The sequence below is a fragment of the Mastigoproctus giganteus genome, chromosome 12, assembly GCF_048544385.1.
Source record: "Mastigoproctus giganteus isolate SK-2022 chromosome 12, ASM4854438v1, whole genome shotgun sequence".
Classification (NCBI taxonomy): domain Eukaryota; kingdom Metazoa; phylum Arthropoda; class Arachnida; order Uropygi; family Thelyphonidae; genus Mastigoproctus; species Mastigoproctus giganteus.
The window spans coordinates 4,165,873-4,180,224 of NC_143586.1; the positions used below are offsets into that span (position 1 = coordinate 4,165,873).

The 14,352-nt window shown below is 38.0% G+C and overlaps 1 protein-coding gene across 1 annotated transcript in view; it reads left to right on the forward strand.

Moving 5' to 3' along the window:
* The window catches only part of LOC150076641 (VPS35 endosomal protein-sorting factor-like), a 370,416-nt gene that overhangs the window by 129,533 nt on the left and 226,531 nt on the right, over positions 1–14,352 (forward strand). The window contains exon 9 of the mRNA XM_090386682.1: positions 2,344–2,488. Coding sequence (XP_090242808.1) covers positions 2,344–2,488 — 145 coding nt within the window. The remainder of the gene's footprint in view (positions 1–2,343; positions 2,489–14,352) is intronic.

Here is a 14,352-nt window from a genome sequence, read left to right on the forward strand (position 1 = left end):
ACGAATATCTTCTTTCGTCTTCTCAACCTCCAACCCAAGCACGGTACCAAGTACTATTGGTTCTAATACCTGTCGTGTTTGGGATTTACATAAAAAAACAAAAAAAAAGTAGTTCCCAGGAGCTCAAAGTTCTTTGATTAGTATGTGGATACTATTGAACCAATGTTTGTCTTGCTGCAAATCATCCATTTAGTCTATGGGAGGATGCGTTTTTTTTTTTTTTCAACTTTTGTTTTTAAAATTTATTTTTTCTTCGATGTCATCACCATCAGCTATTTTCAATCCATTGCAGGATGATGGCTTCTCCAGCAACTTTCCAGTTCCTTCTCTTTTGTGCAATGCCAATCCATTGACTACCCACGAACTCGTGAATTTCATATGTCCATCTAGATTGCTGTCTTCCAGAGTATCATTCTTCTTGGATATCATTCTGTTATTATCTTAGTTCATCTGTCATCATATCCTCGAGCTATGTGTCCTGCCCAACACCATTTTAGTTCTTTAGTTTTTATAAGAATTTCCTTTTCTTCAGTTTGCTGCCTAATCCATGTTTCTCTTCTTATCTAACAGTCTGATTCCTAATATAATTTGTTCCATTCTTTGCTGTGTAGTTTCTCAGGTGCCTCCGTAGCCAGGTGGGAAGGAGCAGCAGTGTATAGCACACGCTTCTTGATTAGACCAGGGTTCGAGCCCGTCACCACCAAATATGGAGGATGCGGAAAGGTCAGGGAATGACCACCACATATCCGGAGCAATATGGCCTTAGTTGCTAATGCTCCTAAAAACCAAAAAAATAACACAGCTGTGTAGTTCTCAGCTTCTCTTCCATTCTTTTGGTGTGCCCAAGTTTCTGTTCCATAAGTCATGGTGGGGAGTATACATTGGTTCATTATTTTACGTTTCAGACAAATTGGGATATTGCTCCTCAGTATGTGACCATATTTCCTGAATGCTATCTATCCAAAATTTATTCTTCTCTTGACTTCCAGCCATTTATCATTATTACAGCTAATGACTTGTCCAAGATAAGTATATGAGTCAACCTTTTCAATTACTGCTCCTTCAATCATTATATCCCTTTCTGTAGCATACTTGTTCATCATTACTTTTGTTTTAGCCATATTCATCTTTATTCTGAAATCCTTACTAGCTCTGCATAACTGATTTAGATTTTTCTCTAATTCTTTGGGACCATGACTTATGATCACAGTTTCATCTGCAAATAATAAATGGTTTAGGTACTCTACATTCACATTGACTCCTTTCTGTGACCAGTCTAATCTTCTGAGAGCTTTCTCAAAGGCAGCAGTAAACAACTTTGGAGATATTGTCTCTCCTTCTCAAACTCCTTTCTCAATTTTAAATTTGCTACTCTCTTTGTCTCGTCTAATAAAGGAGGTAGCATTCTCATATATTTTCTTCAAAACATAATATGTGGGCTATCTATGCCTTCTCTTTCCAGTGCTTGAAACATTGCCTTATGCTGTATAGAGTCAAATGCCTTTTCATGATCCACAAATGTCAGACATAATGGTGTTTTATATTCATTTACTTTCTCCATTAGCTGTGATATTACGTGAACATGATCCATAGTTTAGAATCCTGTCCTAAAGCCAGCTTGCTCTTTCAGTTGATTCTCATTATTAGTTGCTAATGCTCAAGTATTCTTTCTAATATGTTAGCGATGACCCTTGTGAACAACTTGTAGATGTGGGATAACAAGCTAATTGTATAATTTCCAATTTCTAATTTCTTCGATGTATTTAATCGTAAAATGAGAGTTGGTACAATTTTGCATTTAATTGGCACTAATTTCTGTACTAAATAAGTCAATTGCTGGTGGGCCACCCTGACAGATGAAACCTGGGCAGTATGACTCCGCAGAACAGTGCTTGTTAGTTTCAACATAATTATGTCTTAATAAGTACTTATTTGTATCATAAAATCGCTCAGTTCCCATAATATGTATAAGTGTTTACTATTATAAAACATATGAAGTACTGCAAAAAGTTATTTTTCTTTTGATTAATTATGTAATGAAATACTCTTATACCACATGAATAATTTGAAGTTAGTTTATTAAGTGCTTGTTACCTAATTATACCAAATTTGATACAAAGGTGATGTTTCAGGATTCTATCATGAGACCAATACATGAGATAATAATAGCCCTTAATTTCTTGATTTTAAAACTAAGAGTGCTGTAATAGTTTCCTTTTCATATTTTTATGTATAATTATTTGAATAAGCCTTATTTCATTAATAAGACTTGTTCAGATTGATTATTTGTAAGTTGATTGAAAAGGCATTATCTCAAGAATGATTTTTACCCATTCTATTTAGAAAACTTTACTCCAGATCAAGTTCCAGAATCAGCAAAAGAAACTTGTCGGAATTGGTTTTTTAAGATAGCATCAATTAGAGAATTGATCCCAAGATTTTATGTTGAGACTGCTATTTTGAAATCTTATAGCTTTCTCACTCAAGGGTATGTTATGTACATCTTAATCAGTGTCATATATATATCTTAATCAAATAATTGTGTCCTGTTTTTTACTGGTATTAACTTAGTTCTTTTACTATCAGGAACTGGTTTTGGTAACTGGGACTGCTAATTTCACTTACTCAGAATTGTATAATAGAAACACTTGCACTCCCATATTTGTTTATACAGTGTGAATCTAAACAAGTGTCATAAAATTTACAGGCATATTCTACACTTCGAATTTGAGAAAAAAAGTTCTAATAAACATGGATCTGCAAACTTCTTGTTTCCAAGATAAACCGATTTTAAGTTTCAGCATGCATGCATACATGTTGGCATAGGAAGGGTGTGTTACAGTCCATTGTGTGCAGAATTGTACATGAAAAAGGACTCTATCTTTATTCCTTGAAACGTTTACAAGCTTTGTTAGAACCTGATTATCAACTTACACTACAATTTTAGCATTAGCATTAGTAGAGGCATATGATGCAAGAAAGCAAGCTTATTCAGCATCAGCCAAAAAAAAAAAAAAAAACCCTCTCCCATTTCACCCCTCCGTTCGTTCGAAATACCTGTCCAGTTGAGCTTTAAATTTGTTTAGGCTATCAACTTCAACAACAAGTGATGGAAGTCGGTTCCACCAACCAACCACCCGCTGGCCAAAGGCAAATTTCCGCACATCTATCCGACATCCGTCCTTCCTCAATTTGAATTTATGCCCTCTGAGGTGATTATTCTGAGAAAGATGAAGAATCCCATTGGCATTGAGCATGCTCAAACCATTCAAAGCCTTATACACCTCTATCAGATCACCTCGCCGGTGCCTAGTCTCCAGACTCTGTAATTTGCAAAACTTAAGCCTTTCTTCGTAAGAGCAACCCTTTGTTCCATTTACTAATCTTGTTGCCCTTCTCTGTACCCGTTCCAGCAGCTCTACATCCTTCTTGAAATGAGGCCTCCAGACCTGTATACAGTACTCAAGATGTGGCCTAACCATTGCCTTATACAAGGGAATAATCACCTCCTTATCCCTGCTAGAAAAATTCCTGTATATCATTGACAAGACACCATGAGCTACTCTTGCAGCTCGTCTGCACTGCTCAGAGAACTTCATATCTGCCTGCACAATTACCCCCAGGTACTTTTCATTCTCCACCACTGTCAGTGTAGTACCGCAGAGTTGATACATTGCTCTGGGGTTACTGTTACCCATATGTAGTACTTTACATTTGTCAATGTTAAACTTCATTTGCCACCTCTCAGCCCATCTGTTCAACCTTTCCAGATCCTGTTGCAGCAGCATAGCGTCAGTAGTGTCCTTAACGACCCTGCCAACCTTTGTATCATCTGCAAACTTAGACATTAAACTTGATATCCCATCATCAATATCATTCATAAACACCGAAAACAACAATGGACCCAACACTGAACCTTGAGGAACTCCACTAATAACATTAGTCCACGTTGAGCAGTGTCCATTGATTACCACTCACTGTCTTCTGCACTCAACCATCCCCTTATCCATAGCAGCAATTTGCCTCCAATGCCACACTGCTCCAATTTGTGCAGCAGTCTTCCATGTGCAACAGTATCAAAAGCCTTTCTAAGATCCAAATATATAATATCAAAGTTATTCCCTGCATCCAGTTCTTTTGTAACTACATCATAGTATCCAATCAAATTGGTCAGGCAAGACCTGCCCTTAACAAAACCATGCTGCGTCTGAGCTATAACTGAATTCTTGTCTAGATGATCCTGCAGTGCTTCTTTAACCAGTGCCTCCATTAATTTACCTGGAACAGAAGTTAAACTAACAGGTCTATAATTACTTGTGTCAGCCTTTGATCCTCCTTTGTGAATTGGGTTACATTTGCACATCTCCAGTCTATGGGTACCTCCCCTGAGTCCAAAGAAGTTCTCATAATTATGGCTAGGGGTTTGCATACTTCCTTTGCTGCCTCCTTTAATATAACTGGATAGATCCCATCCACCCCAGGTGCCTTTTTTATGTTTATCCTCAACAATCTCTCCTCCACTTTCCTCTCGGTTATTACAAAATCATCCAGCTCACTGCCAATGTTTACTTTACCTACATCATTCTCCTTCCTGAATAACTCCTCATGCATGAATGTAGATGCAAAATACTCGTTTAGATTGTTAGCCACCTGAGCAGGATCCTCAACTGTTGAACCATCAATATCCAGTGGACCAATCTGATTCATCCCTTTCCTTCTCGAGTTCAAGTATGTAAAGAACTCCTTTCTGTTTTCCTTTGCATCCTTTGCCAAGGATTTTTCGTAGTCTGCCTTTGCCTGCCTAATCTCCTTTGTGACTTGGTTACAGACCAACTTATATCTATCATAGGCTTCCATGTCACCCATTAATTTGTATGTATCCCATGCATTTTTCTTCTCTGCCACATGTCTCATTTTGTCAGTGGTGCTTGCATAAATGTGTAGAAAATCCTTATTTTCTCCATTATGTGTTCTTCACAGACGAGGCAATGTTTGCAAGACATACAATTATTAATTTCCATAACACCCATATTTGGAGCGAAGAGAATCCACATGCGATTATTGAAGCAAATCATCAGCATCAAATCTCTGTCAAGATTTGAGCAGGCATCCTTGGAGATGAATTGGTGAGTCCATATATTTTGCCAAATAGACTGACAGGTCCTCTGTACTGCGAGTTATTAGAAAAGTTGGTAGAAAACCTTCCAAATTTATTAGATGTTCCACTCAAGAAGAATGCAAGTGTGGTTCGTGCACAACAGAGCTCCACCACATTTCAGTCTTGTGGCTTTTCAGTCTTGTGGCTCAAGAGTATCTTAACCATAACTTTCGTGAGAGGTGGCTAGGTCGTGGTGGACCAGTTGCATGGTCTTTAAATCTCCTAGATTTTTATTTATGGGGTAACTTGAAATCAGTGGTGTATTCTAGTCCTGTAGAAAGTGTTTAAGAATTACCGGCACACATTTTGAACACTTGTTGTGATTACTTGTTCAATTACAGTAAACTACATTCATACTAAAATAAAATTAATTTATCTTGGAAACAAGAAGTTTGTGGACCCGTGTTTATTAGGACTTTTCTCTCAAAAATTAAGTTATAGAATATATGCCTGTAAATTAGCATTAGTAGAGGCATATGATGCAAAAAAGCAAGCTTATGCAGCATCAGCCAAAAAAAAAAAAAAAAAAAACGCTCCCATTTCACCCCTCCGTTCATTCCAAGTACCTGTCCAGCTGAGCCTTAAATTTATATAGGCTATCAACTTCCACAACAAAAGATGCAATTCTGTTTCACCAACCAACCACCTGCTGACTTAAGGCAAACTTCCGCAAATCTATCCTACATCTGTCTTTTCTTAGTTTGAATTTATGCCCTCTCAAATGATTATTCTGAGCAAGAGGAAGAATTTCATCAGCATTGAGCATGCTCAAACCATTCAAGGCTTTATACACTTCAATCAGATCACCTTGCAGGTGCCTTGTCTCCAGACACTGTAATTTGCAAAATTTAAGCCTTTCTTCATAAGAGCAACCCTTTGTTTCATTCACTAATCTTGTTGCCCTTCTCTGTACTCATTAAGAGATCTACATCCTTCTTAAAATGAGACCTCCAGACCTGTATACAGTATTCAAGGTGTGGCCTGACCATTGCCTTATATAAGGGGATAATCACCTCCTTATCCCTGCTAGAAAAATTCCTGTATATCATTGACAAGGCACTATGAGCTACTCTTGCAGACCCTCTGCACTGCTCAGAAAACTTCATATCTGCCTGCACAATTACCCTCAGGTCCTTTTCGTTCTCTACCACTGTCAGTGTAGTACCACAGAGTTGATACGGGGTTGCTGCTTCCCATTATGTAGTACTTTACATTTGTCAATGTTAAACTTCATTTGTCCCCTCTCAGCCCATCTGCTCAACTTTTCTAGATCCTGTTGCAGCAGTGTGCTGTCATTAGTACACTGTGACACTTGTTTAGAATCACCCTGTACAATTAAATTATTATGAATTAATTATCAAAATACACAAAATATTCCAATACCTATTACAATTCAAAGGTGTTGTTAGGTGGATGGTAAGTGTTGACTATTTTGGCTGTGTTTTGGAATCCACTTTTGTAGTCTATTATCAGGCCAAAATAAAACAAAATTGATGTCTCAATATTGAACCTCTTCTGCTCTCACCTAATGCCATATATCATATATAAGTGTTTCTCTTATGCAGTTTTGGATGTTAACATTTTTCCCTTCACACAACACATTCTTCCAATTTCAGTTTCCAGATGAGCTTTCAAGAGGAATGTTATTCCCACTAATTATGTATACTTATCCTCACAACAGTCACAATGACCATATAAAATGTGTAAAGAATGACAGTATGGATTGGTGGAGGAGAGGGCTCAGTGTTTAATATCAACCAAATTATGGTGATACTGATTGAAATCAGTATCACCATATTCTTAAAAAAATTTAGGCAATATGTTACTAATGGACAAAATAATAGCAACCGATGGCAATTTTGAAAATAGATTTTATTAATTACCCAAAACCATAATTGATATTTTGTTGTATATCCATATATATTATGCTGCTGCAACAGGTTCTAGAAAAGTTGAGTAGATGGGCTGAGAAATGGCAACTGAAGTTGAACATTGACAAATGTAAAGTACTGCATATAGGAAGCAGTAACCCCAGAGTAACGTATCAATTGTATGGTATTACGCTGATAGGAGAGAGAGAGTGAAAAGGACCTGGGGTAATTGTGCAGACAGATATGAAGTTTTCTGAGCAGTGTAGATGGTCTGCAAGAGTAGCCCATGGTGTCTTCTAGCTGGGATAAGGAGGTGACTATTCCCTTGTATAAGGCAATGGTCAGGCCACACCGTGAGTACTGTATACAGGTCTGGAGGTCTCATTTTAAGAAGGATGTAGAGCTGTTGGAACGAGTACAGAGAAGGGCAACGAGCTTAGCGAATGGAACAAAGGGTTGCTCTTACGAAGAAAGGCTAAAGTTTTGCAAATTGCAGTGCCTGGAGACTAGGCACCTGCGAGGTGATCTGATTGAGGTGTATAAAGCCTTGAATGGTTTGAGCATGCTCAATGCTGATTGGATTCTTCCTGAGAGGGCATAAATTCAAATTGAAAAAGACAGTTGTAGAAGAGATGTGCGGAAGTTTGGCTTTAGCCAGCAAGTGGTTGATTGCTGGAACAAACTGCCATCTGTCGTTGTAAAAGTTGATAGCTTAAACAGATTCAAGGCAGAACTAGACAAACATTTGGAACTGGTGGATAAGTGAAATGAGAAGGGGTGTGTGTGTGTGTGTGTGTGTGTGTGTGTGTGTGTGTGTGTGTGTGTGTGTTTCTTTTTTTTTGGCTGATGCTATATAAGCTTGCTTTCTTGCATCATGTGCCCTTGCTAATGCTGTATTTGAGAGGCCTTTTCAATGTCCTGCAGTTTTCATAAATTTGAGAAAAAACTTTCTAAAATCCTCAGCATTCTGAAAATTTGTAAATAATGGTTGAAAAGTTAAAAGTCTAGTATTCATAGCTAAAAGTGAACACTTACTTTTGGGCTGAGGGCTGTAAAAAAAAAAAAAACCTCAGTTTTATCAAAAGCACATAAACTAACCTCAACACAAGCAAAAAAATAATTTAAAATGTATCAAGCTATAAAAAAATGAGTTGTTGATGCTAATAGCCCAGAATTCAATCATTGTGCCAACTGATCAATCACTGTGCCTTTACTTTTACACCATTCATATGTTGACTGATTAAAAAAATGACTGCCTGTACGTGTTATGGAACAGCACTTGGATTACTATTTAATGTTTTTATGCATCAATGCAGTGAATAAGTTAAAGTGTTAAAGATATTGTATATTATGGCATTCACACTATTATCAAAGAACATTCATTCTTCCTAGATGAATGTCTTAAAAACATCCCCAAATCATTGTACTTGTGGTAAAATTCATGGTTTCATTGTACATGAAGTATACACAGATTCACTAGAATTGCAGAGCTCTCTGCAGAAATTGCTACTGCTCAAATTAATTTGTTCATCAATAACAAAACTGTTTAGTGAGGAGCATTGGCTTCTTAATTGGATGATATTTCCTTCAACCTTCTTACAGTTCTACTAATTGGTTCTATTCTAGTTATTACTTCCTACATTTTGCATTATTTTCAGAATGAGCAAATCTTTCTTGAGTGCAGATACAGCAAAACTGATTACCTCTTCTTGGAGTTGACATATGTTTTCTTCTGCATTTTTCTCTTCTCTTTTGACTCCAGTTTGTCTTTGAATTCTTCCAGTTCTCCCATTTTCTTTTAGTGCCACAAAATTGATGCCGTATGGTTTATTTATTTATTTTTTATGTTAAAACCCCAAACACGAAAGGGTATTAGAACTTATAGTATTTAGTACTATGCATGGCTTGAAAAAATTAGAAAGAATACTTGATGAGAATCAACCGAAAGAGCAAGCTGGCTTTAGGACAGGATTCTCAACTATGGATCACCTTCACGTAATATCACAGCTAATGGAGAAAGCAAATGAATATAAAACACCATTATGCCTGGCATTTGTGGATTATGAAAAGGCATTTGACTCCATACAGCATAAGGCAATGTTTGGGGCACTGGAAAGACAAGGCATAGATACTCCATATATTATGATTTTGAAGAAAATATATGAGAGTGCTACATCCTTTATTAGACTAGACAAAGACAGTAGGAAATTTAAAATCGAGAAAGGAGTTCGACAAGGAGACACAATATCTCCGAAGCTGTTTACTGCTGCCCTTGAGGAAGCTTTCAGAAGATTAGACTGGTCGCAGAAAGGAGTCAATGTGAACGGAGAGTACCTAAACCATTTACGATTTGCAGATGACATTGTGGTCATAAGCCACGATCCCAAAGAATTAGAGGAAAATCTTAATCAGTTATGCACAGTTAGTAAGGATTTTGGACTAAAGATGAATATGGCTAAAACAAAAGTAATGATGAACAAGTATGCCATGGAAAGGGAAATAATGATTGAAGGAGCAGTAATTGAAAAGGTGGAGTCATATACATATCTGGGACAAGTTATTAGCTGTAATAATGATAAATGGCTGGAAGTCAAGAGAAGAATAAATTTTGGATGGATAGCATTCAGGAAATATAGTCACATACTGAAGAGCAATATCCCAGTTTGTCTGAAACGTAAAATAATGAATCAATGTATACTCCCCACCATGACTTATGGAAGTGAAACTTGGGCACTCACCAAAAGAATGGAAGAGAAGCTAAGAACTACACAGCGAAGAATGGAATGAATTATATTGGGAATCAGACTGTTAGATAAGAAGAGAAACACATGGATTAGGCAGCAAACTCAAGTAAAGGACATTCTTATCAAAACTAAAGAACTCTTGATATTTTAAGGAGTCCTTATGTGCTGTAATGTAATAACTAGATCGTATGTATAGCTTAGATTCATTTTCAGCACTCACCTCATAGTAATCCGCTTAGCTGGTGGAGGGTTTTACCACATACATAGTGGTTATAGGATTCTAATACTTTACAGGGATTATGGGTTTAAAATTAAGTTATGGGCTGTAGAAAAATTTTTAAGAAAGGAAAGTGCACCTTCCATGGTTGCCTAATTAAATTAAATTAAATGAAGAGAAAAAGAAAGGAAAATATAAGCTAATAATCGCGCATGAGCGACTTTCGAGTTTCCCCGTCTTCAGTTAGCTATAGTGGAGGGGGGGAAAGAGAGCGCGCTTGCGTTATATACGGGTTGGGTTCCCGAAATGCATTTCAGTGCACGTGGAAACTTGATACGTGCTAAATTCCAAATGGGGGAGAAATTCGCAGGAATCTTTTTGTTTAACACGTTGAGTGATGTATGGCGCTTAAACCATTCAATGACGAGGGCTTCGTTTTCAAGGATTTTGTAGCTAGAATTTAATTTAATTACTGTGATGGCTGAATCGATGAGTGGGTTGTGATTTTGAGATTGGACATGTTGTGTTAGTTCTGTGCTTGCTGAATTAGTTTTGAAGCTATTAAAGTGGTAGTATGCACGTGTGTTGGAAATTTTTGATGTCCCGAATTTTGCTGTTGTACTGCCTATGTAACATGCTTGGCAATCTGATTGGCATCTGATCAAATATATAATGTTGTTGTAATCTTGTGTCTCGTACTCTTGGGTTGTCTTGTATGAATTGAATTTGGAACTTAATTTGTTATACGATGTGAATATTAATTTAATATCTGTATTTTAAAAATCTGTTGAAGTCTTCTAGCGTATTGTTGATGACAAGGACTAATAGATTAACAGTAGCCACTGGCAGAGGTGAAAGTGATTCTTGCACTACTTCTATTGGAATGAGCCGCAGCCTGGAAAATAAGATGCAGGATATTTCAGAGACTGCTGGGAATCATTGGGGTACAAGTAAACACATGGGTTGTGTTAGGGTAGCTAAGAAAAAGAACAGGTGCATGTATACTTGTGTGTACACCAATGCTAGGAGTTTAGTAAATAAATTGGATGAATTTGAGGTATTGCTCAAAACATCAAAGGCAGATATTGTGGGGATTTCAGAGACGTGGTGTCACACAGATATAAGAAATGCAGAACTGGAATTTGGGGAGTACAATGTCTACAGAAAGGATAGACAGGATAGGAAGGGAGGAGGGGTTATGCTATTAGTTAAAAAACACATAAAATCCAAGGAAGTGAAGCCAGTCGACATCGCTGGACAGTGCAGTGTCGAGTCAGTTTGGTGTGACATAAGCATTGGGAGATCAAAATTGAGAGTAGGAGTGTGCTATAGGCCTAATGACTCTGATGAGTATAATAAGAAACTGTTCGGAGAAATAGAGTGGGCCAGTAAATCAGAGAGTCTTATAATGGGGGATTTTAATTTCCCAGATATTGACTGGAATTTGGGGGCTGGTCACTCACACAGTAGCAAGGCTTTTGTGGATTTATTGGATGATTGTTTTCTACATCAGCATGTTCGGGAGGCAACTAGAGGGAGTAATACTCTTGATTTGATTATCAGTAGTGATTCTTCATGCATTAAGAATCTGCAGATAAATGAACCACTTGGTGGCAGTGATCACAGTGTGCTGAAGTGGGAGTTACTCAAAGAGGTAACTACCATTAGGGGTAAAGGGAAGGGATATTGCTTTCGTAAAGGCGACTACAATGGACTGAGACAGTATTTAAATTCTATACAGTGGGATCAACTGATGATATTGCCAACAGCAAATTCAAAATGGGAAGCATTCAAAGAACTTATCGTGGAAGCTACTAGGCTTTACATACCAACTAAGAAATATTGTTCAAGGTTTAGGCCTAAATGGTTGTCAGATGAACTAATGAGGCATATGGCAGAGAAGAAAAATGCATGGGATACATACAAATTAACACGTGACACGGACGCCTATGATAGATACAAGTTGATCTGTAACCAAGTTACAAAGGAGGTTAGGCAGGCGAAGGCAGATTACGAGAGATCCTTGGCAAGGGATGCGAAGAAAAACAGCAAAGAGTTCTTTACTTATGTAAACTCTAGAAGGAAGGGGATGAATCAGATTGGTCCACTTGAGATCGATGGGTCAACTGTTGATGACCCTGCTCGGGTAGCTAACAAACTAAATGAATATTTTGCATCGACATTCACACATGAGGAGTTATTCAGCGAGGGGAATGCCAGAGGTGTATTCAATTCTAGCAGTAAGCTAGAGAATCTTGTAATAACTGAGAGCAAAGTGGAGGAGAAATTGTTGAAGATAAACACAAGAAAGGCACCTGGGGTGGATGGGATCTATCCAGTTATATTAAAGGAGGCAGCAAAGGAGGTAAGCAAACCCTTAGCCATAATTATGAGAGCTTCCTTGGACTCAGGGGAGGTACCCATTGACTGGAGATGTGCAAATGTGACCCCAATTCACAAAGGGGGATCAAAGGCTGACACAAGTAATTATAGACCTGTGAGTTTAACTTCTGTTCCCGGAAAATTAATGGAGGCACTGGTGAAAGAAGCACTGCAGGATCATCTAGACAAGACTTCAGTTATAGCTAGGACACAGCATGGTTTTGTTAAGGGGAAGTCTTGCCTGACCAATTTGATTGGATACTATGATGCAGTCACAAAAGAACTGGATGCAGGGAATAACTTTGATATTATATACTTGGATCTTAGAAAGGCTTTTGATACTGTTGCACATGGAAGACTGCTGCACAAATTGGAGCAGTGTGGCATTGGAGGCAAGTTGCTGCTATGGATAAAGGGGTGTTTGAGGGGGAGAAGACAGAGAGTGGTAATCAATGGACACTGCTCATCGTGGACTAATGTTATTAGTGGAGTCCCTCAGGGTTCAGTATTGGGGCCTTTATTGTTTTCTGTATTTATAAATGATATTGATGATGGTATATCAGGCTTAATGTCCAAGTTTGCAGACGATACAAAGGTTGGCAGGGTTGTCAAGGACACTACTGACACTATGCTGCTGCAACAGGATTTGGAAAGGTTGAGCAGATGGGCTTCGAGGTGGCAAATGAAGTTTAACATTGACAAATGTAAAGTACTACATATGGGAACCAGCAACCCCAGAGCAGCGTATCAACTCTGTGGTACTACACTGACAGTGGTAGAGAATGAAAGGGACCTGGGGGTGGTGGTGCAGGCAGATATGAAGTTCTCTGAGCAGTGCAGACGAGCTGCAAGAGTAGCTCATATTGTATTGTCAATGATATATAGGAATTTTTCTAGCAGGGATAAAGAGGTGATTATTCCCTTGTATAAGGCAATGGTCAGGCCACACCTAGAGTACTGTATACAGGCCTGGAGGCCTCATTTCAGGAAGGATGTAGAGCTGCTGGAACGAGTACAGAGAAGGGCAACTAGATTGGTGAATGGGACAAAGGGGTTCTCTTACGAAGAAAGGCTTAAGTTTTGCAAATTACAGTGTCTGGAAACTAGGCACCAGCGGGGTGATCTGATAGAGGTGTACAAAGCCTTGAATGGTTTGAGCATGCTCAATGCTGATGGGATTCTTCCTCTAGCTCAGAAAAATCACCTGAGAGGGCATAAATTCAAATTGAGGAAAGACACATGTAGGATAGATGTGCGGAAATTTGCCTTTAGCCAGCGGGTGGTTGGTGGGTGGAACAGACTTCCATCCCTTGTCGTGGAAGTTGATAGCCTAAATAAGTTTAAGGCTCAGCTGGACAGGTATTTCGAATGAACAGAGGGGTGAAGTGGAAGTGGTTATTTTTATTTATTTATGTTACTTTTTTTTTTTTTTTTTTTTGGCTGATGCTGCATAAGCTTGCTTTCTTGCATCAAATGCCTCTACTAATGCTAATGCTAATATGGGAGCGCGATAAGGGGTTTGTGTGTCTTATTCTTGTTCACGTGGTTAATAATTTTGTTTGGGTTATTAGTGTTATTATGAACTTTGGTGATGGTTTCTTTTATTAGTTGTGGTGGGTATTTTCTGTCGATGAATTTTTTTTTTGGTGAGGTATTGTAATTCCATAGATAGGTCTGTTTGTGTGTGGCTATATTTTACAGCGTTGTATATCTGGTTGTATAGAACTGCTTTTTTGATGTATAGAGGGTGGTGTGAGTGGTAATGTAAGAATTTGTATGTGTGTTTTTTCTGTATATTTTGGTGTCTAAAGATGTGTTTATTTTGTATACAGTGAGGTTTAGAAAATTAATTTTATTATCGTTTTCTACTTCGAGGGTGAATTTGAGTCTTTCATGTGTTGTGTTAAAGGTGTTCAGTAAAGTATCGATGGTGGTTCTGTTGCCTATTAAGAGGACGTCATCTGCATACCTCATGTATAG